Source organism: Tenrec ecaudatus, chromosome 12, assembly GCF_050624435.1.
Source record: "Tenrec ecaudatus isolate mTenEca1 chromosome 12, mTenEca1.hap1, whole genome shotgun sequence".
NCBI classification, from domain to species: domain Eukaryota; kingdom Metazoa; phylum Chordata; class Mammalia; order Afrosoricida; family Tenrecidae; genus Tenrec; species Tenrec ecaudatus.
This window is the reverse complement of record NC_134541.1, coordinates 112,350,067-112,376,007: the sequence shown is the minus strand read 5'-3', so window position 1 is coordinate 112,376,007 and position 25,941 is coordinate 112,350,067. Positions and strand designations below refer to the sequence as shown.

Below are 25,941 nucleotides of genomic sequence, written 5' to 3'. Positions count from 1 at the left end.
GCGAGAGGCAACGGGGGACCGAGCGACAGAGACGAACAGGTGGCATGAGACGGTGGCAGAGACACACAGACACCCAGAGCTAGGGGGGAGATGGCCGGCCTTCCTGAGGCCCCCCCCCCCGCCTGCCAGGGCCTGGCACGCACCAACCCTGGCCAATGGCACCATGATCACCTCCCCCCCGCGCCCCCATTTTGTAGCTGCGAACATCGAGGCCCAAGTCACTCAACCAGCGATCACCCCAATCCCGCCCCGCCCCCAGCCCCGCCCGAAGGCACAGGAGGAGCATTTTCTTAGCGGAGCCGGGTAGGGTAGGTTGGGAAAAGGAAAAAAAATTCCCTCTCCCTCATAATTCTCAGAAGCCCAGGGCGCCCAGCTTTGCACTTTGCCCAGTGCACAAAACCCCCTTTCTCTACAGTTCGCGTAGCGGGGGGCGGCGGGGAGGGCGGGGTCCAGGGAGCCCTACCACGCTCCCCGCCCCACGTGGGCGCGGCGAGGAAGAGGTTAACTGTGGCGCGCGGGAGCCGAACCCAGAAAGGCCGCACCGACACCCGGCGTTCACCACCCGGGCTTTGGTACCCGTTGCGTCCCCCAGGGGCGCGCAGCGTGGCGCGTGCCGGGTGCCCCCAGCTCTTCTGGGCCGCCGCCGGGGGCGCTGCGGAGGCGCGGCTCGAGACCCTCCCCCGGTCCGCCCCGCGGGCGCCTCCCGCTTACCACCCGCGGGCAGCTCGGGGTCTATATAGGGAGGCAGCCGGGCGGCCCCGGAGAGTTGGACGCCCCAGCCTGGGAGGTACTCCGGGTCTGAGCTCTGCCAGCCTCTTAGCTGCTCTTCCTCCCCGTTGGAGATCTGTAAGTCGGGGTGGTGGTCCAGAGCCCACTTGGTGGGGGTGGTGATTTGAGGATGCTAGGATGCTGGAAGCATCCTGCAGGGGCTGGAGGTGAGACCCACTCCTTAATGCTCTGTCATCCTCTTTTCCCTCCAACCAGTATCACCTCGGGGGTCCTTGTCAAAGACCACCTGGATGATGGGGTCCAACTCCTGACGAATTAAAAATTGCCTGGTGGGGGTGATGGGGATGGGGGTGGGGTTTATTTTAATAAAGACGTCCAAGCTGGATTTTTTTTAAAGGAAGTAAATCAGAGAAGCCCCCCGCTGCACCTTTAGAAATCTCGGCCACCCTGTTTTGACCCGCCACACTGCTGACCTTCATGGTGGACACAGAAAAGACACTTCGTGGAAAAGTCATTTGCCTTCACAAGGGCGGCCAATGGACGCCCTGAGCGGACTTGGAAGCATGGCATCTTAATGTGTTGAACTCGTTACAAACACACGGGACAAAAGAGGCTGATTTTAATTCATTTCTTACAGCTTCATTTTTGTTGTAAAGAACCCATCTAGGTTGGCCTCAGGGCCCGCAGATGCACAAGCCTCAGTTACTCCCGAGGCTCAAAGTGCATGGCGTTTCCTACAGAGCCTGCTGGTAGCTCCAGTCAGCATGCTGTACTCCTGCCTGCCCTGTGTGCCACTGTGACAGACGGCTCCATGGGACTTTGTTGGCTGTAACTTGTGTGGACACAGTTAGCCAGGTCTTTCTTCCACAGAGCACCGAGTGGATTTGAACCTTCAACCTTTGCATTAGCTGTCCAGTCGTAACTGCTGGCGCCAGCCAGGACCCTCTCCTCCTGCCCCCTCTTAATATTCTCTCAGAGCGGAGGGTTTGCAGGGAGGGTTTGCCATTTAAAACCATCCTCAGAAAAGCAATAGGAACCGTTTAGAAACCTAAGGTGTGTTTGGCTCCACTGTTTTTATTTTAATAAATAAATCATTTTATCGGGGGCGCTTACAGCTCTTGTAACAATCCATACATCAGTGGTATCTAGCACATTTGTACATAAGTTGTCATCGCCATTTCCAAAACATTTTCTTCCTACTTGAGCCCTTTGGTACTTCAGCTCCTGGCTCCAGTATTAGGGAGTGAGAAAATTCCCTTGCAAGTGGCCAGGATTTAGCAATCAGACTTGTTAGTAAGCTGGTTTTGCCTAATGTTTGGTTCTTCTCTATAGTCTTCTTGATTCGCTAGATTTGCTTGAAGCTACTATGGTAGGAGTTTTTAAAGAGAGGGGGCTTGTAGATGCTGGGCGCAAAGTCATTTTGAGACAGTTGTGAAATATGCTATTCTGGATAACTGGAAGGAAAAGCAGTCTTTTCCCAAAGAGACTGACAGAGCGCTTGGCTACCAGGCATTAGAGTAATGTTTGACACCTTTCAGCTCCAGTGATCTTGGGGAAGTGTTGAGTATGTCTGACCATCGAGGCTCAGAGAGGTTTAGTAACTTGCCCAGTGCCGCACAGCCAGCATGTAGTGGATCCCATTCCTGGGTCTGTCTGAGGTCAAGTTTATGCTTTCCATCCCATAATCCTTCCTTGGCCACGGACAAAACCTTCTTGTTGAAGTCAGGTTTCTAATGGGCCCCGATTCTTCTGGCAAGGCAAATGTTTATCTTCTCTTTGAAGAAAACATAAACTGACCTTCTTATGAATTTGAAGGAAAGTCCTGTTTGTCCCCTGGTGGTCTTGTGACCCTAGTTTGAGTGGGTGGCCTTTGGTGGGTTGTTAGTCCTGAGTCCAGACCGCCTGGGCCTCTGTTCCAGAGGCCTCCGGGCCTTGCCTTGTAAACACCATGTTTGTTTTGTTTTTTAAATGATCAAGTCTGAAATAGATTTGCTATTCTGTACAAGGTATCTGTTATGGCTTTGTTATCATTACTTTCTGTGCGTGGCTTGATATTTGAGGCAAACATGCCCATTTATGGAAGCGTCTCCCACAAGGCTGTCTCTGGCCCCTTGCAAGTTACTCAGCTTGCACCCTGGTTAGCTGTGGCTCTAGGGAATTCCCTGCCCTTGGCCTTGGGCTTTAAGAATAAATATAGGAGGCCTGATGTGAGACATTTGTGAGGGAAGGAGGGAGTTCTTGCTTCCTCCTCCTCCTCCAATTTGGAAACGCAGTTGGAACCCACACAGAATGTGCGGTGCTTTCTGTACCCCTAGATCATTCAGCAATCAGATGTGCATTTGGGTTTCTGGAAAACCGGTGGAACCGGAGATGGTCCTAAGCATCTCCACGGGCCTCCTCAGCCTTGCCTCTTCTCTAAAGGGGGGTCAAGGAGAAGGGCCGTGCCGGGGTTCTACGAAATAGGCTGCTCCCCTGAGAATCCCTACTCGGGGGTGGGGAATAGGTGGGAAATGAGGAAGTAGGAGAATGTGTCTGAAACACCGAGCCTAGCTCCTGGTCCGTTTTCTCACCCACTGCCCTCGAGTCGATGCTGACTCGTTGTGGCCCTATAGGACAGGAGTCGATGCTGACTCGTTGTGGCCCTATAGGACAGGAGTTGATGCTGACTCGTTGTGGCCCTATAGGATAGGAGTCGATGCTGACTCGTTGTGGCCCTATGGGACAGCGGAGAACGGCCCTTGTGAGCTTCAGAGATGGCAACTCTTTATGAGAGCAGAAAGCTCAGGCTTTTTCCCAAGAAATTGGGCCGGTGGTCAATTTTAGTAGCTGCTTATTAATAACAGAACCAGAAAAGCTGCCGGGTGATCTTTCTGTCAAAGGAGAGACTTGCCCCTCATTTAGCTTCCGCATGACCTCAGCTTTGGGCAGCGTGTCGCTCGTTGAATCTTCCACTCTAACTCAATCACACCTCCTCAGCTCTGTGGGGTCATTACAAAACCCAACAAGGTTGATGGTTCAAAGCTCCAAGCCTGTCACATAGGGTCACTGTGAGTCAGGATCAACCAGATGGCAATAGTAATATCTAGTCATCTGAGAGTTTATATACATGATCTCCATGTTTCCTAATTACTACCGTGTAAGGACAATACACCCCTACATGGAACCGACTAGGCTACTAGCAAAAGGCAGCAGTTAAAAACCACCCGCCATCAGCCTGTAGGAGGACAGTGAGCCTACCTGCACCTGTAATGTTTGAGAGTCTCGGAAATCCCAAGGGGCCATTCTACTCTGTCCTCCGGGGCTGCTATGAGCCAGCCATCGCCGGGATGGCTGCAGGCTTTGTTTGTTTCTGGTTTGTCTGTGAACAGAAGGTAAGAGGGAGGTCATTCTGTGCACGCTTCCTGTGCGGGTGGAGCGGCAGAGTCAGGGGTCTTTGATCTGCACCGAGGGATTCCGAGCCTTCGAGGAAACCAGGACCTGTCGGAGGAGAACTCGGCCCGTGAGACTGTTAATGGCTGGTTTTGCACAAGTCGACCGCCAGGGGCTGGGTTTGAGTGCCAGCCTTTTGGATGGAAGTGGGGCAGTTCCCATCAAGGTGGATGGTAACGCAGAGTGGCGTTCATCCATGGCGGGGGTGGGGGGGGCGAACCTGCCATGCGGATGACGCCTGCTGCCTGTCTGCCCTGCTGAAGCCTGCAGCAAATGATGGAGAAGCTCACAGGGTCCGGGCCGGACCATGGGGGCCATTAGGGCCACCTCGTCACCAGCGGTCTCCCCTCCATATGCCTTTGTGATTAGTACATGCTCATGCGCTCCCAAAACATGTCTGTCCAGTCTTCCGTTTCCACCAAACGTTGGCGTGCTCTCAGACCCTGGGGAGTACAAACAGCTAACACGCTTGGCTGTTGATAGAAAGGTTGGAGGTTGCCCCCCGCCCCCACCCAAGAGGTTCCTTGGAAGAAAGGCCTGGTGATGCACCCCTCTATCAGCTACCGCAGACCCAGGAGCAGGCCTCTGATACACACGGGGTCGCCATGAGTCACACACAGCTCAAGGGCCTCTGGTTTGGCTTTTGGCATTCCTGGCATGCTGTCATCGAAAAAGTAACATTATGTTAAGTAACTTGTCAGCGTGTGTTAGCGTTACTTTTTCTCAGCCGCACGGTACGCTGTCATGGGGAAGTAATTAGTCTCTTGCCCAACCCAACCCGCGATTCCAGCCCATTTGGACCCTATAGGACAGAGTGGGAGCGCCTATAGGGTTTCCCAGGCTGGGTATCTCAATGGCAGCAGGCTGCCCCATCTTCCTCCTGTGGGTCAGCCGCTGGTGGCTTTGAGCTGCTGGACCTTTTGCCAGAAGCCTAGTAGGTTTGGTTTAGGGGTCTTTGCCCTTACCTAGCCCTGATGAGCCGCATGGAGGTCATGGGTACGGACTGCCTGATGAAGAGGTGCTTCGGCTGTCAAGTGGATTCTCACTCATAGTGACCCTACGGGACAGGGTAAGACTGCCCTGTGGGTTTTCTGAGACTATCAGTCCTGTTGCGAGCCTCCTATTTCTCCCAATGAATAGAAAGCAAAAATGAAACTCTCTGCCACTGAGTCGCTGCTCCCTGTGGGTTTCTGAGGTGGTAACTCTTTTTCAGGGGAGTAGAAAACTCTTGTCTTTCTCCCTGGAGTAGCTGGTGGCTTGGAACGGCTGACTGTGTGGTTAGCAGACCCAGTATGTAACCAATATGCCACCAGGAGCCCAATCCACAGAGTGGTGAATATCAGTAACAGACCTAGGGTTCACAATGCCTCCTGGGGCTGATTTGAGGCTTTAAGAAGTGGAACTTTTCATTTTCAAGCCCCCCCTCTGCTCTCCGCTACAGACCAGCCCCCCCCCCACACCCACACACTGGGCCCAGCCCCTTGCCCATCATTCCCACCCTCGAACCCTGGAATCAGTTTCTCCGCTGCAGGGGTTCTTCCCCTTGGAGGGCTGTGTTCCATCCAGATCTGGCACAGAGCTCTTATTGTTGTTTTTTAAGTGCTTTGGGTGAATGTTTACAGAGCAAGTTAGTTTTCATTCAGTAATTTATACATCTCCGTGTGTGTTGTTTTGTGACACCAGTTACAATCTCCTCGAGGTAACAACACTCTTCCCACTCCCTGCCCGGATTCCCTGCTTCCAGCCGTCTGCCCTTCCTTGCCACTTCCTGCCTTCCGAGCTGTGGTTTGTGGTCATCTGCCTCCCTTTTCATCTCCTGTGGCTGATGGTTCTGAGAAAGAACTTTTCTTTTTACTTGGTTACCTGCTGTCCAGTTGACCCAACGCTGGGCCATTTGCCCACAACGAACACAAGAGCCTGAGCCGCTCTCACAGTGCCTGACTTGTCCGAGCCCATCATTGTGACTCAAGTGCCAGCCCATCCAGCCTTGGTCCCTGGGGCCTCTAGGACCCTCGACGCCACCAAACAGGACGTTTCCCTCCAGGGATGGCTCTTTCCCCGTGATGTGTCTAAGCAAGGAAGTTGTCAGGATCATAAGGTGTTCATTGGCTAATTTTTAGAGATCCATTCATGGCCAGACTTATCTTACAACTCTGGAAACTCGGCTGAAAAACCTGCCTGCTGGGGGTGATCTTGCTGGCGGTTGAAAGAATGAGAATGGTGGCCTGTGACAGCAAGTTGCCGGCCACCAGAGTACGGCAACACTGACAGAAGAGGGGCTGGGGCTTCCTTTTGCCTAGAGAGCACTGAAATCACCGGCAATAATGTAACTTTTTCTTTAAAGGCTGACTTCCGGATCTGCTGCGCATCGGACCACTTCAGGCCCACATTCTGGCTAGTAATGAGTGACCATTGGAGTGGAGACTCTGGGCAGGAGAGAGGGCTCTGGCCCGATTCACCCTATTTCAGTCCCTCCTCTGGCCATGGGGGCAGGGGACTGGTGGGGACTTCTGAGCTTGTATCTCTGGTCCATGTCCTCCTGAGGGTCGCTTTGTCGGAATTATGACGAGAGTGGATGAGAAATAGATACTATACTCTGTGAGTGGGACGTGGGTCGGTTTTATTCATTTTCAAATTCATGCTGATCAGGTGAGAGAGCTTTCCCCTGTACTCCTCCAGAGACAATACATTCCATGGTAATCCAGCAATCTTCATAGCCAAACCCAAGCCCATGCTCCCACCTGTGGAGTCGATCTACCTCATAGCAACCCTGCAAGCGGAGTAGAACGCCCCTGTGGGTTTCCAAGGCTGTAATCTTTACAGGAGCAGAAAGCCTCATCTTCATCCCGAGGGTCAGCTGATGGACTCAAATTGTTGACTTCGGGTTAACCATCCAACTGGTGATCCACTGCGCTAGCCAGGGCTTTTGAGGATTCCCAATTAGTGACCTTTCAACTTAGGATCTGGGACAAAAACCTGCCGGCACCGAGTGGATTCTGATTTGTGCTAACTCTACAAGGCAAAATAGAACTGCTCCCTACAGTTTCCTCCGACAGCAGCAGCCCAGAGGATGCAAACTGACAAACCAAGAAGCAGAAGACGAGGCAGACGTGAGGAGGAAAGGGGCCCGTTTGTTGGAGTCTCACTCGGGACAGAATGCAGGAAGGGGCCACTGCCACCCTGGGACTGAAGGAATGCGTGCGGCTCACTTCAGGCTCCTGCTATCTGACCATGTCCATCGTGCCCTGTCCCTGTCTGTGCCAGTTCTCCCCACTGGTGACCTCTGAGGCCTGGCGACTACTGGAACCCAGTCACTCTGCCGAACACCATTTATTTTCCGAGTTGAAGATAATTTATTGCTATTTGTATTTTCGTTGTCACACACGTGTGCTGAGCTCTGGGTGATGTGAGAAGAGAATTCCTAATCTTCAGCCTTTCTTTGCCAGGAGGGTCCCTGCAAACATGGTGACCGGCCCCATAAGGAGCTTACCTCCTTCCCTGCCCCTGCCCTTTGCGTTTGGAGCCCCTGCGGCCGCAGCCTGCACCCAGGACTAGGGGTCCCTGTGAGGTTGACAGCCAATAAAGCTGCCCCGGTGTCTGTCGTCACTCCTCGCAGTCCCGCTTCTTGTGCTGATGGCGTAAAACTGAACGCAGGTTGGGGTGTGGAGAGTGGCCGGGGCAAGATCACGGGCACCTGTGGGAGGTGCTGCGTGGCTGGTGTCCTTCGACTCCCGTGCGAGGATCTGGCGGGGTCAGTGGGCAGTGTGGCCAGTTGGAAAGTGAGCATCCCATTTGGAGGAGCCCTGGGGACACCGCGGGGTAGGTGCCGGGCTGCCAACGGGAAGGTTGAACCCGGCAGCTGTTCCCCTGGAGAGAGAGGTGGCAGCTCACTGTGTAGAGTTCTCCTCCGCCCAACAGGGCTGTTCTGAGTGGGAATTGACTCCGTGGTGGTGGGGTGGGTTGGGGTGGAGTTTTCCCACCCAAGGGTGTCACAGCCCCTTGGCTCCGGCCCACTCATGCCCTACAGGAATGTGATTCCCTGTTTATGGAGACACCAGAAAGTTTTGTGCAAAATCTTTTTTAAAAAAATATTTTAAATATTAGCAGCAAATGAACAATTCTAAAGAACAGCATACTTTTGGCCAAACAAAATGCATGTGTATCTATAGGAAGCTGAGGCTTGAAAGTTACCTGTTTGCAAAAGAGAGCTGTAGGGATTCACAGAACTTCAATAGCATTGGTCTAATTCTTGTAGTTAAAGTTACCCACTCACCGAGGACCACGCCAGGATGTACAATGCTGTAGACCAGTGGTTCTCAGCCTTCCTCATGCTGCTACTTTTGACTACAGTTCCTCATGTTATGGTGATCCCCCACCATAAAATATTTTCGTTGCTACTTTGTAACTATAATTTTGCTACTGTTATGAATCGGGCAACCCCTATGAAAGGGCCATTAGACCCCCAAAGGGGTTGCGACCCACAGATTGAGAACCGCTGCTATAGACCCTTAAGGAGGACCAGGGCCACATCTACTGTGTCCCTCACTATGTCCCTTGTCTGTAGGCCTTCAGGTCCGGAGGCATGCCTGTATCCGTGGACTGATGGCCGCTAACGGCCCAGCACGCAGGCCTGAGTGCAGTGAGCTTCGGGATCTGGGGAGGAGGTTCATGGGGTTGTGGGCACAGAGCAGAGATCTAAGGCGGTCAGCAGATGTGGTGATGCTCCCTGGACAGGTAGGTGGCCAGAGCTCGGTTTGGAAGGACAAAGAAGGAACCGAGGAGAGAGGAGGCAGAAGGCCTTGCTGGGTGTCAGGACCAGGGCAGACGGTCGGCTTGAAGAATCTCCTGGCTCCTGGTGGCCACCTGGGACCCCTGGTGGGGTAGTGGCTGCTCTCTGGGCTGCTGACCTCAAAGTCAACGGTTGGAAACCACCAGCCTCTCCACAGGAGAAAGATGAGGCTCACCTGCTGGGCTGCCATCCACAAGGTCAGAAGATTGAAAGGTCAAGGTTGACCCCAGGGCAGGCAAGGAGTTCGGTTTGGGGTTTGGTGCGCTCCCCACCTCCCCACCCCCGCAGAGCTGCCGATTTCCCACGAGTGGCTCTCGTAGTACCAACCAACTCACGAGCCTTCTTCCTTCAGTACCTTTTTTTTTTTTTCAGTTTAATTGGGGGAGGGGCATGCTAAACTAGATGGAACAAAGCGTATGCCGGCCCGACAGTTTCCCCAGGGGCAGTACAGTGACATGGACTGCATTCTTCAAGCTGTGGAATCATTCTCACTCTCCCGTCCCAATTCACCTCCCACCATGACCATCAACTCGATGTCTCCCCCATTCCTCCTACCCGTGGTCATCACTAAGAATCTCTGCTTCCTCTGTTTGCTTATTCGGTATCAGGGTGATTATACACCATTTGCCCTTTCGTGACTGGACTGGTTTTGCCCAACGTGATGTTTTTGAGGTTCATCCTGTGCGGCGGCCTTGGGACTTCATTTCGCTTTACGGATGAGTGTGTTCTATTGTGTGTCGGCCAGGGTTTGTTAATCCGTTTTTCTGATGCTAGGCGTTGCTTTGTTGCTATCATTCCTGTGGGGGATTGAACTGTGCTGGAATCTGGGCTGGAGGTAGTCCGTATTCTACTTCTTAAGTGTTTTCTAACTCTTATCCCAAGTGGACAGACAGAAACATCCCTGTTTTCAGTATTAACATTCAATATTAATATTTATTGACACATGCGAAGGTTGAAACCTTGTGAAAGATATAACTAAAGGTCAGTACCTTCCGTCTAGTTCTGGACACAGCTGTTAGGTGGCAGTCTCCCCCACTGCTGGCCACAGGTCACTTTGGGCGTTGCTGGAACTCCAGAGGGGCACTGCCCCTAGAAAAGTCCACGGATGAGGCCTTTCTCCGCCCATCTGAAAGCGGGGCCTGTTCTGTTGCAGAGAATGTTCTTCATTTGGGGGCAATTTCAGAAGAAACCTGAGCCTCCGGTGGGCGGCACATTAACGTGATAGAGCTTTCCAGAGAGGCCAGCTTATGGATACAGGAGCGCCCTCGATTCCAGCCCCCTCAGGGAACTGAAACACTGACCGGTCCACAATGGTGAGCTCTAGGAGAACTCCACCTTTTGCACAGTTTTGCCTGGTAGAGTGGGAGATATCCGTAGAAGATGAAAAAAATGACCATAAACCTCAGTGGGAACACCCCACAGAGCTCCAGGGACCTGCCGTTCTAAGGTGATGGCTTCACCTCCCCATGCTGGTTGTTTTTTGGTTTGGGTCTGTCAGCTAATGAACACATATTGTGGGACTACAGCCTATGGAATTGGGGATGGGATGGGAGGAGCTGGGAGTGGGAGAGAGAGAGAGAGAGAGAGAGAGAGAGAGAGAGAGAGAGAGAGAAGAGAAGGGAAGAGAAGATGCTGGTGGTGGCATCAGAAGGGTAACAGGAAGAGGAGGTTCTCTGGCTTACATACCATTTCCCCGAAAGTAAGACATCCCCTGAAAATAAGACCTCCCCGAAAATAAGGCCCCCATAACTCTGGACTCTGGACCATAGTGATGAGTGCTTGGCCACAGCGCAGCTGGAGCAGACAGGAAGTGCGAGGTCTCTTTTAATAAAACAATAAACAATAAATGTATACCGTATTCTTCTTCATGGAAAAATAAGATATCCCCTGAAAATAAGACCTAGCGCATCTTTGGGAGCAAAAATTAATATAAGGCACTGTCTTATTTTCGGGGAAACAGGGTAGCTCATGGTTTCTTTGCTGGGAAGGAAGGCTGAGTTTACATGACGTGTATGTCGAGAGTCAATGCTTGTGCCGCTGGGATGAGGACAGAGACAGGCATCACTAGGCTTCCTTGAGCAGTTCCTGCGCATGCTCTTTGAGACTTCATCCTTCGATGACGTCACTCTATGAAGTCAGAGCAGGAAACAGACTGAAAGCTCTCTCGGCTACTTAGCGGTAGACCAGGGATTTGAACTCACGCTTGAGAGTTCTTTGTCGCAGCGCGCTCTTCTGCACAAACAGCCTGGGGGCATCTGGAGGTGTAAGGAGTGGGGTTCTCCAGAAGGAGCTGCAGTGACGTGTAGCGTTGTGTGCAGCGGAGGGCGGGGCCCTGTGAGGGAGGCGGAGGAAGAAGGCCTCTTCTTTCCCCTGGCAACATTGTTTCGGGAATTTAGTGTGGAAACACTGAAACCCAGCCTGTACCAGACAGCTGTCCATTCCCTGAAGGTTGGAGCTACCTCCAAAGAGAAGCTGGGGAGACTGGGGATGGTGTGGCGGATCCCTTCTGCGTAACCCAGGCCGAGTGCCCAAGGTGGGTGAGGACGGTCACTATCTGTATGTCCAGTCCTGAGCACTCGATGGTGCATCAGCAGGACAGCCAGCCTCAAGATGACCCTGTGGGGAGACAGGGGAACCGATCGCACTGATCGATGTACAAGTCCACCCCCAGCCCCCAGGGGTACAAACAACAGAAACGTGGGTGAAGGGAGACAGAGGGCACGGTAAAATATGAAGATAAAATAATTTACAAATTATCAAGGGTTCATGAGGGTGGGAGAGTGGGTGAGGGAGGAGGGGGAAATGAGGAGCTGATACCAAGGGCTCAAGTAGAAAGAGCATGTTTTGGAAATGATGCTAGCAACATTTGTACAAATGTGCTTGACATAATGGATGAATGGGTCGTGATAAGAGCTAGAAGAGTCCCCAATAGAATGATTTATTTTTTTAAGAAAGAAAAAGATGGCCTCTGACCACACCGCCCTGATGTGGCCCCTCCCTCCCGGTGCCGTCAGCAGAACCTCCAGAGCCGGGATGACGGCTCTTGAGCAAATGAGGCGAGACCGTAAGAGGCAGGGACGGCACCTTTGCCTGCCGTGAGGACCCTCAGGCAGCCCCGGGGAGAGGCATCAGGAGGCCCTTGACCAAGAGCCAGTCCAGCTTGCCAACCATGTGAGCGAGCCCCTGGGAAGGAGACCCTTCAGCCCTGACCAATGGTAGCCTTTCAGCTACCACTGAGAGACCCAAGTGAGTTCTGCCCAGCGGAACTCGCCCCAGACTCCCAGACCACAGACGCGTGAGCCCACCAGGATTATATCTGATCCCTCAGTGCTGGCGTAACTTGCTATGCAGTGTGACTCAGGGAGGACCCATTGGGTGAAAGGCCAGTGACTGAGAAACTCCCAGCAAACAAAGGTGCTTCTGCATTCATAAGAAGCAGTTTTGGTGTCGAGTAACAGTAACCAAATTCCAACCAGCTTAAGTGAAAAAGTACATTTCACTGACTGTGCCATGGAGACAGCCTGGAGTTGTTAGATTTCTCAGGTGGGGAACACCTAGTCAGGACACTTCACACCCACACGTGGCGGCCTGAGGGGGGGGGGAGAGAGAGAAAGAGAGAGAGAGAAAGAGAGAGAGAGAGAGAGAGAGAGAGAGAGAGAGAGAGAGAGAGAGAGAGAGATTAGCAGCCCAACGCGAGGACTTGATGCAGACCAGTTTTGAAAAGTTCTCAACCTCTCTGATCCCCACTCCCCTTCTGCGCCTTTCAGGGGTTGGGGCTCCGAGGAGCACCCTCTGGGAGAGATCACTGTAGTATGAGTCTGGGCAGCCTTCCACGTCCTTCCCCCCTGACCAAAGCAGAAGTCACACGTCGTAACTGCCAGAGGCCTCAAAGGCATGGGATGCAAGCCAGCTTCTTTCTCCTCGCTCTCCTTTTTGGGACATTCCTGTGCTTGATCGTATCTGTGTGTTGGAGTGATGGAGTCGACATGGTTCCTGGCAAGGGGAAGGTCCCTGTCCTTTTATTTATCTTTCTTCCCCCCCCCCCCCCCAACTTTTAAGGCAACCCACCAGCATCACAGTTAGAAAATTGCTTGTGATTCTTTAGATGCGTGAAACACTGTCAGCCCTCCTTAGGCATAATCGGCTGCCCTGTAAAGAAAAACCTCTTCGGTGAAGTTCACCGATGCCCTTTACACCCGGAACAGTACACCTAAGGTGGATGGATGTCAAGCTTGGTGGCTTTTCACCCGGCAAACCAGTTTGAACTAGTTGCCCTTGAGTGGACGCTGACCCATGGCGGCTTGGTGTGTGTCAGGCTAGGCCTGTGTTCCAGGGGGGTTTCAGTGGCTGGCTTTTTGGCAGGAGACAGCCAGACCTTTCTTCTGCAGCCTCTGCATATTTGCAGCCAAGCATGCCACTGGTCTGCTCCAGCTGCGACTCTACAGAGTACACTCACCCGTGTTATGCCTCAGTTCCAGAGTCCACATGTCTTGGTCTTCCAGGCATTACCTCCCCAAGGTAATTCCTATCCCGGTTCCTATCACCAAAGATTGTCTTTGAAAACTATACAAGCAGACTTGTAAGGCTTGTCCTTTGGGGTCCGACTTCTTTCCCTCAGGGGTGTTACTGTGAGTGAGGTCTGCTTTTCTGTGGTGTGGGTATGTGGGTCCGGGACCTTTCAAGGGCTTGTGAGTGTCAAGCTCTGTGCCGTGTGCCCCCAATGTATTGGTTCACGCATCACGAAAACCGAGCTTCTGACGGGCACGCCAAGGCTGAGTGGGAGGCAGGAGAACGTGGACACTAGAATCCGGAGGTGCACAGGGTCAGATCTCAGCTCTGTCACTAGGAGCTGTGTGACCTGGGAAGGTTGCCTCACCTTTCTGAGCCTCCCTTTCTGTGTCGGTGAGGTGGGACGAACTGTAAAAGCCCACCCTGACGGAGGGCGGGGATTGCTGGGTGATCCTCTAAGTGAAGGCTGTAGCCCAATACATGGGAAGAGTCTCACTGGAATCTCCTATCAGGGTCTCGAGCATGACATACAAGCCCCAGGAGACATGGTACGATAGGTGGCCTTGCTTAGAAGTGATGTGGCCGAGTTTTAGAAATTTGGCATGGTATGGTGTTTCTTTTTTAAAAAAAGCATTTTGGGGGGGCTCATACAACTCTTACCACATTCCATACATCCATCCATTGTGTCAAGCACATTTGTACATTTGTTGCCATCATCATTTTCTTTTTATTTATTTATTTTAACAATTTATTAGGGGCTCATACAACTCTTATCACAGTCCATACATATACATACATCAATTGTATAAAGCACATCTGTACATTCTTTGCCCTAATCATTTTTTTTCTCCTCTTTTCTTTTTTTACATTTTATTAGGGACTCATATAACTCTTATCACAATCCATACATATACATACATCAATTGTATAAAGCACATCCATACATTCCCTGCCCCAATCATTCTCAAAGCATTTGCTCTCCACTTAAGCCCTTTGCATCAGGTCCTCTTTTTTTTCCCCTCCCTCCCCTCTCCCCCCTCCCTCATGTGCCCTTGGTAATTTATACATCGTTATTTTGTCATATCTTGCCCTATCCGGAGTCTCCCTTCCCCCCCTTCTCTGCAGTCCTTCTCCCAGGGAAGAGGTCACAGCCATCATCATTTTCAAAGCATTTTCTTTCTACTTGAGCTCTTGGTATCAGTTCATTTTACCCCCTCCCTCATGAACCCTTGATTATTTATAAATTATTATTTTTTCATGTCTTCACGGGGACAGATATCTCAACAACAACAAAAAAACCAACTACAGTAAAAAGAAAAGTCTATAAATAGTTCAAGGTCTGTTTGTTGACCTTTAGGAATGTTTTTGGGTTGAGTCTGATGGGGTGTCACACCCTGGCCCCAAAGTCTATTATTGGTATTCCCTGGGGACTTCGTTTTTCTGCTCCCCTTGCTGTTATGCTGCATACCCTTAGTGTTTCACTTCGGTGTGGTGGGGTCAGATCAGGCACAATCCCCACACTGTGTCTCCAGTGTTGTCCCTGTAGGGCTATAGGTCAGTGAGGGATGTCGTGTCTCATAGTGAGGCCGGCCATAAGGTTCTCTCTGTGCTTGGCTGCTCTGAGCAGGAATATCATCCTCAGGGCTTGGTGGGCCAGGATGTGTTCTACTCTCTCTTCCTCCCCCTTCATTTGCACCTGTGTGCTCTGATCAGACATGTCCCTCTCCCTGAGCTGTAGCTTCAGTGCTGGCCTCTGAAGTGAGTTCTTCTGGGGGGATAGGGGATGTCCACGTAGTTGGGATTAGGACCGACCCCTCAGACCTCTCTACTGGTTCCCTGCTTCATGCCGGTATGTTGCATTCACGTCCTCGAGCACTCTTTCCCTGTGGAGATAAAAACAACACCCTCCGTTTGGTGGGTTAGTGCCCTGTTCCCCCACTTTTAAGACAATCGTCAAACCTTGAAAGTAGGGAAAATGCAGTCTAGCACACTCCATGCTCCCCGCATTGGACTTCCTTCATTATCAACACTTGGGTCCAAGCAACTGAGGCCAGTCTTGTTGGGGCTCCACCTCCACCCCCTGCTGTTCTGTCTTAGGGTCTCTCTTATTTGTTGTTTTCAGTAGGACAGGTCGCTTGTCCTGTAGTTGCTTCCCACGTCCAATCGTGCGTCCCTGACCTTGACCTTGTTTGATGTGCTCCCCCAGCCCCTGTGTTTCTTATAGACCGGTGTTTGACCTGGGGATTCACCACCTTCTGCTTTCTCTCTCTCTCTCTCTCTCTCTCTCTCTCTCACTCTCTTTCTCTCTCTCTCTGAATGTTCTACCAGGGGTGGTGCCACTTCTGGCTGCATCCCAGTGCAATGCACAGAAAGTCTGATGGGCTCTCTTCCTGCGATGCTATGATGGAGTCATAGATTTAGGAGGGACCAACCTGATTCACCCATCATTACCAAGTTCTACACCAGCTTTTTACTGAACACGGTTGTTCTTAAAGGTGGGTGCCAGCCAGATGGTGAACAAGGCGGATGAGCTACCTAGTCCCCTCTCCAACCAAGACAAGGGAAATCAGAGGAACCAGACATGGTTCATCATCCCAAACCCTGAACTTAGAAGGGAAGGAGGAAGAAGTGGGTTAAATGTCCACTAGATGAAACAGAATGAAAACCGTGAACAAGCAGTGAATACACAGAAGGTGGATTGTCAGCTGGCGCAGAGTGGCTGTTTTGAATTTTTGCAAAGAGCATTCTATTTGGGGGCACTCACCGGATCATTACCTGTCCTTGTCCAGGGTCACACCAGTCACTGGAGAAGAGAAGGTGCCTTTGTCACCTTACCTCCTCCCTCCCAGCGGCCACTTTCCAACGCTCACCCCCAACCCAGCCGTCAGTGCCCCCAGGTCCCATACAGCACCTGTTTTGTCTGAAGTTGAACACACGCCCTTGTGGCACCCAGTACAAGCCACCCCACATTTGGAAGCACATCTTCTTGGGTCAGCAGAGGGTGCAGTGCTGGACCAGGTGCCCCTCTGGGCCCGTGGGAACGTCCTCTGAAACTAAGAACCCTGCCCTCCAGCCAACCTCTGGGCATAAACTCTTTGTGAGATCAGGTGCAAGAACTGCCAAAGGAACGAACAACTCTGTCTCGGAAGAAGGACAGTCAGAGTGCTCCTTAGCGGCAAGGATGGAGAGACCTCGTCTCACACTGCTTTGGACATGTTGTCAGGAGACGTGCGCCCCTGGAAAGGCACATCATGCTTGGCAAATGTGGGGGGGGGGGTGGCAGCGCAAAAGAGGAAGGTCCTTAGAAAGCTGAATTGACCCTGTGGCTGCGACAGAGGACGCAAACACAGCCATTGTGAGGATGGCGCCAGCCAGGCCATGTTCCCTTCTGTTGTACATAGATGGGGTCACATGCCTGCTTTATGGAATTGTCATTCAAGCATGGTTTTAATATCTGTGTTAGTCTGGGTAGCCTAGAGAAACAAAATTCACAGACACTCATGTTTTATAAGAGAGTTTTACATAAAGGGCAAGTGTACATTAAGAAAGCATCCTAGCCCAGTGCTGCCCAAGCCCATAAATCTAACATTAGCCCATATGTCCAATGCTAATCCACAAAGTCCTCCTCCATCTCACAAAACATGCAATGACACCGACTGCAGGAGGAAAGATGAATCAGTGAATGTGTAAGCATCTCAGCGCTGGCAGGGGTCTCCACACGGCTGCTCCAGCACCCAGGGCTGCATTGGGGTAGGTCCATGTGGCTTCTCAGGGATGTCTTGCAGAAAGTGAACCTTGCCAGCTGAAGCAGGGAACTGGCTAAGGCAGCTGCACCCTGGTCCGACCATCAGAAAGCAAGAGACCCTAGAACTCGAAAGGTGAGGCTCACTGAGCCATTTATCTCTCCACCCTTCAATTAACCCCACATGTGTTCATCGGCCAGGTTGGCGCAATAAACCTTAACTATCACAGTATCTTTTAGGTGAAGCTTCCACGGCATGGTACCCTTCCAGCAATTAATACACAGATTATTCTGTGACCTTGGTTGCCATCCCTGCAAGGTGTCAGAACTCTCCCGCGTCCACATTGTCTTCCTTCTCCGCATCCACCCAGTACCCCTGCCCCGCCTTGTCTTCTTTCTGCTTGGGGCAGACGGTGCAGTCTGGTCTCCTAGCGTGCGTTCCTCACCAGTGTCAGGTTATTCTACAGGCCAATGGATTGTTGGGCCGAAAGGTGACCTCTAGGAGCAGCTTGCGTTCCAGGTTAAAAGGGCACCTTAGGGTGACTGTCTCAGTGGTTCCTCAGTCTCTAGCAGTCCAGTAGGTCTGGTCTTTATGAGATGGAGTTTTGTTCTACGTTGTTCTTCCATTCTAGGTGGGACCTTCCGTTCCTGGTGTCTGGTCAGAGTGGTTGGTAGTGGTACCTGGCACTCACTGGTTCTTCTGGTCTCAAGCTAGAGCACTGGTTCCTAAACTTATTTGATCTACCATCTCTTTCCAGAAAACAAACAAACAGAATCTATTCAGCACCCATTTGGAAATTAAAAACATTTGCTCTATAGCCCATAGCCCAAGATACAGTGTAGTAAAGTGTAGGTACCTGCTTTTAAAAAATACTTTTAATTAAATTCTTTTATTTGGGGGCTCTTACAGCTCTTATCACAATCCATACATTCATCCACTGTGTCAAGCACATTTGCACATATGCTGCCATCATCCTTTTCAAAGCATTCTCTTCCCACTTGAACCCCCGATATCAGCTCCCCATTTCTTCCACCTCCCTCCCCTGCCTGCACTCCCTCATGAACCCTTGATAAATTATAGATTATTATTTTCATATCTTATATCATCCTCTGTCGCCCCTCACCCACTTTTCCGTTATTCGTCCCCCTGGAAGGGGATTCTAGGTTGATTCTTGTGATTGATTACTCCTTTCGCCCCTTCCCTCCCCTGATCCTCCTGGTATCTCTACTCCCCTTGTTGGCCCTGAGTGGGTTATCTATCCTGGATTCCCTGTGTTTTGGGTTCTTATCTTTAGCAGTGTGCATTTTCTGGTCTAATCTGATTTGTAAGGTAGAATTGAGGTCATGATAGTGGGGGGAAGGAAGCACCAAAGAACTAGAGTAAAGTTGTGTGTTTCATCAATGCTATACTGTACCCTGGCTGGCTCATCTCTTCCCTGTGACCCCTCAGTGAGGGGATGTCCAATTGTCTACAGATGGCCACTGGGTCTCCACTCCATGACCCTCCCCATACACATTGGGTATGATTTTATTTTTAGATGATTTTAAGTGAGGCCAAGCAAAAAAAAAAAAAAGATGATTTTGTTCTCAGATGCCTGATGCCTGATCCCATCGACACCTCATGATCACACAGGCTGGTGTGCTTCTTCCATGTGGGCTTTGTTGCTTCTCAGTTAGATGGCCCCTTTCTTATCTTCAAGCCTTTAAGACCCCAGACACTGTATCTTTTGATAGCCGGGTACCATGAGCTTTCTTCGCCACATTTGCTTATGTATCTATTTGTCTTCAGCAATTGTGTTGGGAAGCTGAGCACCACAGAATGACAGATTATTAGAACACAGTGTTCTTGTGTTGAGGGAGTACTTGAATCGACGCCCAATGTCCATCTGCATAGGTACCTGCTTTTGTAGCCCTTCCTTCCGGATTATCCCAGGGGGCGGGGTCAGCCACTTCAGGAAACACCAGTCTGGAAGATGCTGTGGTTTAAATTGGCCTTCAGTCCTGTGGGCTACTTGTTTCCTTGACTCTTTGATTTCCCTCTCTTTCCTTTGCTCCAGAAAGCAGGAGAACAGCAGTGATGCTTCAGGTGGCTACTTGCAAGGTTTGAGGACCTTAGATGTTGTGCATGGTTTAGGATGTTCCCTTGGTGAACAACGTTCTGCCAATCGTTTCAATGTCCCCGGAGACTATGACCCCGAGCCTTCACACTCAGTGACAGTCCCAAAGCAGTTTGGCTACACCTCAGGGAGCTTTAGTAATGCACTCCCTAGGTGCTCTATTACATACATGAATATATCTATTTATGCAACATACAAATCCATAGAAGCATATAGAAATGTGCACAGTTCCTTTGATTTCTAATGATTTGATTGAGATCTAATTCATATATCATGGAATTCACACATTCACACGATAGAATTCAATGACCTTTGACCTATCTGAAGACTTGTGCATCTATAGCTATCACAACTTTTAGGACATTCTTATCACCCCCAAAAAAGACCTCGGACCCCTTAGATCTGGAAGCCACTAGTTCTCCCCTTGTCCCCTGGAACCCCCTAATCTATTTTCTACGAACTTGCCTATTCTGGCCCCAAACCCCCAAACTCCTTGTCATCCAGTTGATCCCAGCTCCCAACGATCTTATAGGACAGAGTAGAATGTCCCCTAGAGTTGCCCAGGCTGTGAATCTCTATGGGTGCAGACTCCCGTGCCTTCGCTCCACAGGAGGTAGGTGACTTCAAACCACCCACATTGTGATGCTTAACCACTGGGTCACCGGGGAGCCTCTAGTCTGGACGCTTATAGAAATGTTGCCCTTGGCGGCGTGTGTCTTCCACTTAGCATAGTGCTGTTCAGGTCCCTCCGTGTTGTAGTGTGTGCCATTAATTCGAGTACTTCCATTGTTTGGTTTTAGGAAGAACACTGCTGTGATCACCTGCGTATCAGCTTTTGTGTGGGCATATGATTCCTTTTTTAGTCTGTGTGTGGGGAATTGCTGGCTTACCTGGGAACTCTATGTTTAACTCTTTGGCAATCCCACACAGCTATTTTTAGAGTAAATAGTTAAGTCTGGAATGGCTTTCCATGTTGACCCACCGAGTCCGACTTCTTCCTTCTCCGCCGGCACAGTAGGTACGTCACTGCATGGGAAGACCTTGGTTGACGTATCCAGTTTCATGTTGTTGGACCTCGGGCTGTTTCTTGAAGCTTGTTACTATAGGCAAAGATCCACACCTTCGGAAGGGTGTTCCCATTTGTTTGGATAAGCATACCCAATCCTGCAGGAAGGTCCTTGTCTTTGGGGGAGCCTTTCCGCCACCGGTGTCCCTAGACCTGGCAAAACGTGAGCTTCACCTACCTTGATTTGGAGCCCGATTCTCACCATGTTGCTTTACTCCACAGGGAACCAACCAGACACCATGGCGCAGAAGGGCCAGCTCAGTGAGGATGAGAAGTTCCTCTTTGTGGACAAAAACTTCATCAACAGTCCAGTGGCCCAGGCTGACTGGGCCGCCAAGAAGTTGGTCTGGGTCCCGTCAGAGAAACAGGGCTTCGAGGCAGCCAGCATCAAGGAAGAGAAAGGCGAAGAGGTGATTGTGGAGCTGGCGGAAAATGGCAAGAAGGTCACCGTCGGCAAAGATGACATCCAGAAGATGAACCCACCGAAGTTCTCCAAGGTGGAGGACATGGCGGAGCTGACGTGCCTCAACGAAGCTTCTGTGTTGCACAACCTACGGGAGAGATACTTCTCAGGACTCATCTATGTGAGTATTGTGGGGAATCCGGTGCCTTCTCGCCGGCCCGTGCCTCGACGGAAGGGAGAAGGTTTAGAAATACGGCGGGGGTACAAGGGAAGGAACCCCTTGTTTGGTGGAGGGAGGCTTCCTGCTGAGGGGGAATTAGACTTGTGCTCAAATATCAGTCCTCCCTACCTAGTTCTATGACAAAGAATGGGTTAGTTGACCTCTTTCGGCCTCAGTTTCCCCTCTGTGAAATGGGAATAATTACACTTAGCACAGAGAGCTGGTGTGAAGAGTCCATAAGCAAGGTATCAAGCCACCTGGGAAGCCCTCAGGAGATTTGAGTGAAGTGGGCCTCTGTTCTCATCTTATGTTTTAGAAATAAAAGGAAGCTCATAACCCCCTTGGACAGGCTGGGTCCTTGGGAGGAGAGTCAGGCGGGTAGGAGAGATGTGGGGGCTGGGGCTCCTCCGGTGTGACTGTGCCGATGAGAGGATTAGAGCATCGTTGTCCAATAGGGGGACCACTAGCCACAGTGAATTAATTAAAAGGATACAAGTAAGCATCTGTTTCTCGGGCTGTTACTAACCGCATATCGATGCTCAATGGGCACCTGCTGCTAATGATTGCCGTATTGGGCAACGCCAATTGAAAGCATCCCCATCCTCACAGGAAGTTCTCTTGGACTGCCCGGTCCAGATGGTAGGGAAAGTGTGACTCTAGTAGCGAATCAGGTCACTTGGGGGGTTGGACCACTTCCACAGAGCAAGAGGCACTTCGCTCTGTGATGCCAGGCGCTTGGGTGGAGGTCCCTGAACATTTCCTCCGTGCATCTTTCCTCTCTGAAGGTGCGAGTTCTTGGGCAGGTTACCCGACTTCTTTGGACGTTTGCGTGCCTCTCTGTGAAATAAACACAAGAATAGTATTAGCCTCACTGAGTGGACTCTTCTGAAAGAACCTAGGATACTTCTAACACACCTCAGGCACTCAAAATGTTAGCTGTTGCTATTACTGGATTTTGTGGTTGTTATCATTTTTATTGTTATATGTATTGTTTTGCTATTGACATGGTCGTTAGGGACCATCTAGTCAGTTCAGACTGACCAGCAACACTATGTACAATAGAATGAAACACTGCACTAGCCTCACACGTGTTCTCAGATTTGAGCACATTTTTGTAGCCCCTGTGTCGACCCAGCTTTCTGAGGGCCTTCCTCTGTTTTGCTGCCCCTGTACTTTACCAAGCATGAGGTTGCTTTCCAGGGACCGGTCTTCCTGATACCATGCCCAGAGGATGTGAGACGGGTCTCACCATCCTGTCCTCTGAGGAGCATGCTGGCCGCACTTCTTCCCAGACAGGTTTGTTTGTTCTTTTGGCAGTCCACACACGGTACTCTCGATGGTCTTCAAAGAAAGGGGTCTCAACAGACTGCACAGATTATAGACCGATATCATAGTATTGCATGCAAATAAGATTGTGCCGAAGATTATTACTAGTAGGCAGATGTTATTGGATCCTTTGTCGACTTGTGGAAACTCAGTTCCCCGCTGTGTCCCTTTGGTCCCTTCTGGTCCTGTCTTTTACATCCTGCCATGTGACCACTATGAAGCATCCTTTCGGGGATCTCTCAGAATGGTCTGCAAGGTTTTGTTCTAATTAGGAAAACAATGCATTTTATCAGAAGACTTGCAGTTGAAATCAGTCCTTTCCCAGAAATAGTAGCTGATCAATCCTCGTCTCTTGGTGAGACTGAGATGAGGTTTCATATTTGAAAGCCCCCTGTGCAAATATAGCATGTCTTCCTCCATGCCCGTGTGTGTGTCCGGCATGGCTACGTCTCATTGAGTAGCCCCCAGGCACCCCTTTGAGCGTTATCTAATCCACCCTGTGGATGCTCCATCCTTAATTTACCCATTCTCAGGGACAGTTCCTACTAGTTGTCTGTCAGTTTGTCCTAAGGCAATGGCTGATTTGATACTGTGATGCCGGAAGCTGTGTCACTGGGATTTCAAGTTCCAGCAGGTGACCAAAATGAACAGGCTTCAGCAGAGATTCTAGATTAAGAACAGACTATAAATTAGGACTAGGCTGTTCAGTTCTGAAGAATTAGCCACGGAAAACTTCATGGGTAACAGCAGAACACTGTCAGATACTGAAAGCCTCATAAACAGCCGAAGAACATTGTCAGAGATTGTTCCAGAAGATGAACCCTTCAGGTCAGAAGACACTAAAAATAGGACTGAGGAAGAGCTGCCTTCTCAAAGTAGAGGTGACCCTAATGACATCGATGGACCAAAGCTTTCCGGTCCTTTATCTACTGATGGGGCATGACCCCAGCTGAGAAGAAACAGCTACAGAAATCTATTCATAAATACTTGGAGCTTGGAATGTACAAAGTATGAATTTAGGAAAATTGAAAGTCATCAGAAACGCAATGGAACATAAAAAGATTGAGCTCCTAGATGTTAGAGAGCTGAAATGGAGTAGTACTGATCATTTTGAATCAGAAAGTCATGTGGCTTACTGTGCTGGGAATGACCAATTTAAGAGGCATAACATCACATTCTTGTCAAAAAGACTTGTTAAGATCTATCTTGATATAGCATGTGGGGTCTTAAAGGCTTGAAGGCAAACAAGAGACCATCTAACTGAGAAGCAACAAAATCCACATGGAAGAAGCACACCAGCCTGTGTGATCACGAGGTGTTGATGGGATCAGGGATCAGGCATCAAAGGACAAAAAAATCATATCATTGTGAATGAGGCAGAGTGCAGAGTAGGGACCCAAAGCCCATCTGTAGGCAACTGGACATCCCCTTACAGAAGGGTTGCCGGGAGGAGATGAACCAGTCAGGGTGCAGTATAGCAATGATGAATGCTTCCTCCCCTCCACTATCATGATCCCAATTCTACCTTACAAATCTGGCCAGAGTATGCACACTGGTACATATAAGAACTGGAAACACCGGGATTCCAGGACAGATAAACCGCTCTGGACTAGTAATGAGAGTGGTGATACAAAGAGGGGAAGGGGAAGGTGAGGTAGAAGCAGGGAACCAATCACACGGATCTACATATAAACCCCTTCCTGGGAGATGGACAACAGAAAAGTGGGTGAGGAGAGACGTGGGACAGTGTAAGACATGAGAAAATAATAATAATTTATTAATTATCAAGGGTTTTAGGGGGAGAGGGGCGGGGAGGGAGGGAAAAAATGAGGAGCTGATACCAAGAGCTCAAGTAGAAAAAAATGTTTTGAGAATGATGATGGCAACAAATGTACAAATGTGCTGGACATAGTGGATGTACATATGGATTTTGATAAGAGTTGTAGAGCCCCCAATAAAATGATTTTTTAAAAGATGTATTTAGAAGAATGGTGCTGTCCATGATAGGATAATGTCTAGCTGCAAACAAGGAAACCCAGTCAATACAACCATTACTCAAATTTATGCACCAACCACTAAAGCTAGTGATGCAGAAACCAAAGAATTCTACCAACAACTGTATCTTGAAATTGATCCAACATGTAATCCAGATGCATTGATGATTATTGGCAATCAGAATGCAAATGATGGAAACAAAGGAAGGAACAGCAGTTGGAAAATATGGCCTTGATGATACAAATGAAGCTGGAGATCACATGATAGAATTTTGCAAGACCAATGACTTCTCCATCACAAATAATTTTTTTTCAACAACACAAAGGGCAGCTTTCCATGCAGATTTCTTCAGATGGAATTCACAGAAATTAACTTGACTGTAACTGTAGGAAGACGATGGAGAAGCTCAGTGTCAGCAGCTGACATGAAGCCAGAGGCAGACCGTGCGGAACAGACCGTTAGTTGCTCCAGTTGAAGTAGAAGGAAATTAAAACAAGTCCATGGAGCCGAAATATGACCTTGAGCATCCCACCTACATTTTGAGAGCATCTCAAGAACATACTGGACCCTAATGAAAAAAAGCTCTGGTGGGCAGTGGAATGACATCAGAAACACCATACACAGAGAAAGCAAAAGGCCATTAAAATATCAGGAAAGAAAAGAGCAAAGTATTGTCATAAGAGGCTCTGAAATGTGAACTTAACTGTAGAATCTCTAAGGCAAATGGAAGGCATTGCCACGTAAAAGAACCGAACAAAAATTTCAAAGGGCGGTTCGAATAGACAGAGTAAAATATTTTAATGAAACGTGAAAAGATCTAGAAGTAGAAAATCAAAAAGGATGGACGCACTCAGCATATCTTCAACTAAAGAAACGAAGAAAGCATTCAGGCCTTGAGTTGCAATATTGAAAGATTCTCTGGGTAAAATATTGAACAATAAAGGAAACATCAAAAGAAGGTGGAAGGAATACACAGATTTGCTGTACTAAAAATAGTAGTTGACATCCCACGGTTTCAGGATGTCAGCAAGATGTATGTCCTATATCAGCAAGAAACAATGGTGCTGATGGAAAAAGGCTGAGCCACATTAAGAGATTAGCCAAAAACAAGGCTTCAGGAATTGATGGAACACCAGTTGAAATGTTTCAACCAGTTGATTAGCACAGGAAGCACTCACTCGCCTATACCAAGAAATTTGGAAGACAGCTACTTGGTCAACTGGAAGAGATCCATATTTGTACCCATTGTAAAGAAAGGTGACCCAATGGAATGTGCAAATTATAGAACAAGATCATGACTATCACATGCAAGTAAAATTTTGCTGAAGATCATCCAACAATGGTTGCAGCAGTACCTCAACAGGGAGTTGCCAGAGGTCCAGGCCGATACAGAATAAGACATGGAACAGGCAATATCATTGCTGATGTTAGATTGATCTTGACTGAAAGCTGAGATTCCCAGATAGATGTTGACTTGTGTTTCATGACTAATCAAAGACTTCATATGACTGTGTGTGGATCATAAACTATGGATGGCCTTATATGATAAGCAATACTCAGAGAAGCTAGATTATGTGAGGAAGAACATGGCATCAGGATTGGAGGAAGGCTTATTA

At 49.7% G+C, this 25,941-nt stretch overlaps 1 protein-coding gene across 2 annotated transcripts in view; it reads left to right on the top strand.

The window, feature by feature from the left end:
- Positions 1-704: 704 nt before the first annotated feature.
- The window catches only part of MYH11 (myosin heavy chain 11), a 141,868-nt gene continuing 116,631 nt past the window's right edge, over positions 705-25,941 (top strand). For both annotated transcript variants that reach the window (XM_075564544.1, XM_075564546.1), the window contains exons 1-2: positions 705-846; positions 20,604-20,965. In XM_075564544.1, the coding sequence (XP_075420659.1) occupies positions 20,621-20,965 (345 nt within the window). In that variant the 5' untranslated portion in view covers positions 705-846; positions 20,604-20,620. The remainder of the gene's footprint in view (positions 847-20,603; positions 20,966-25,941) is intronic.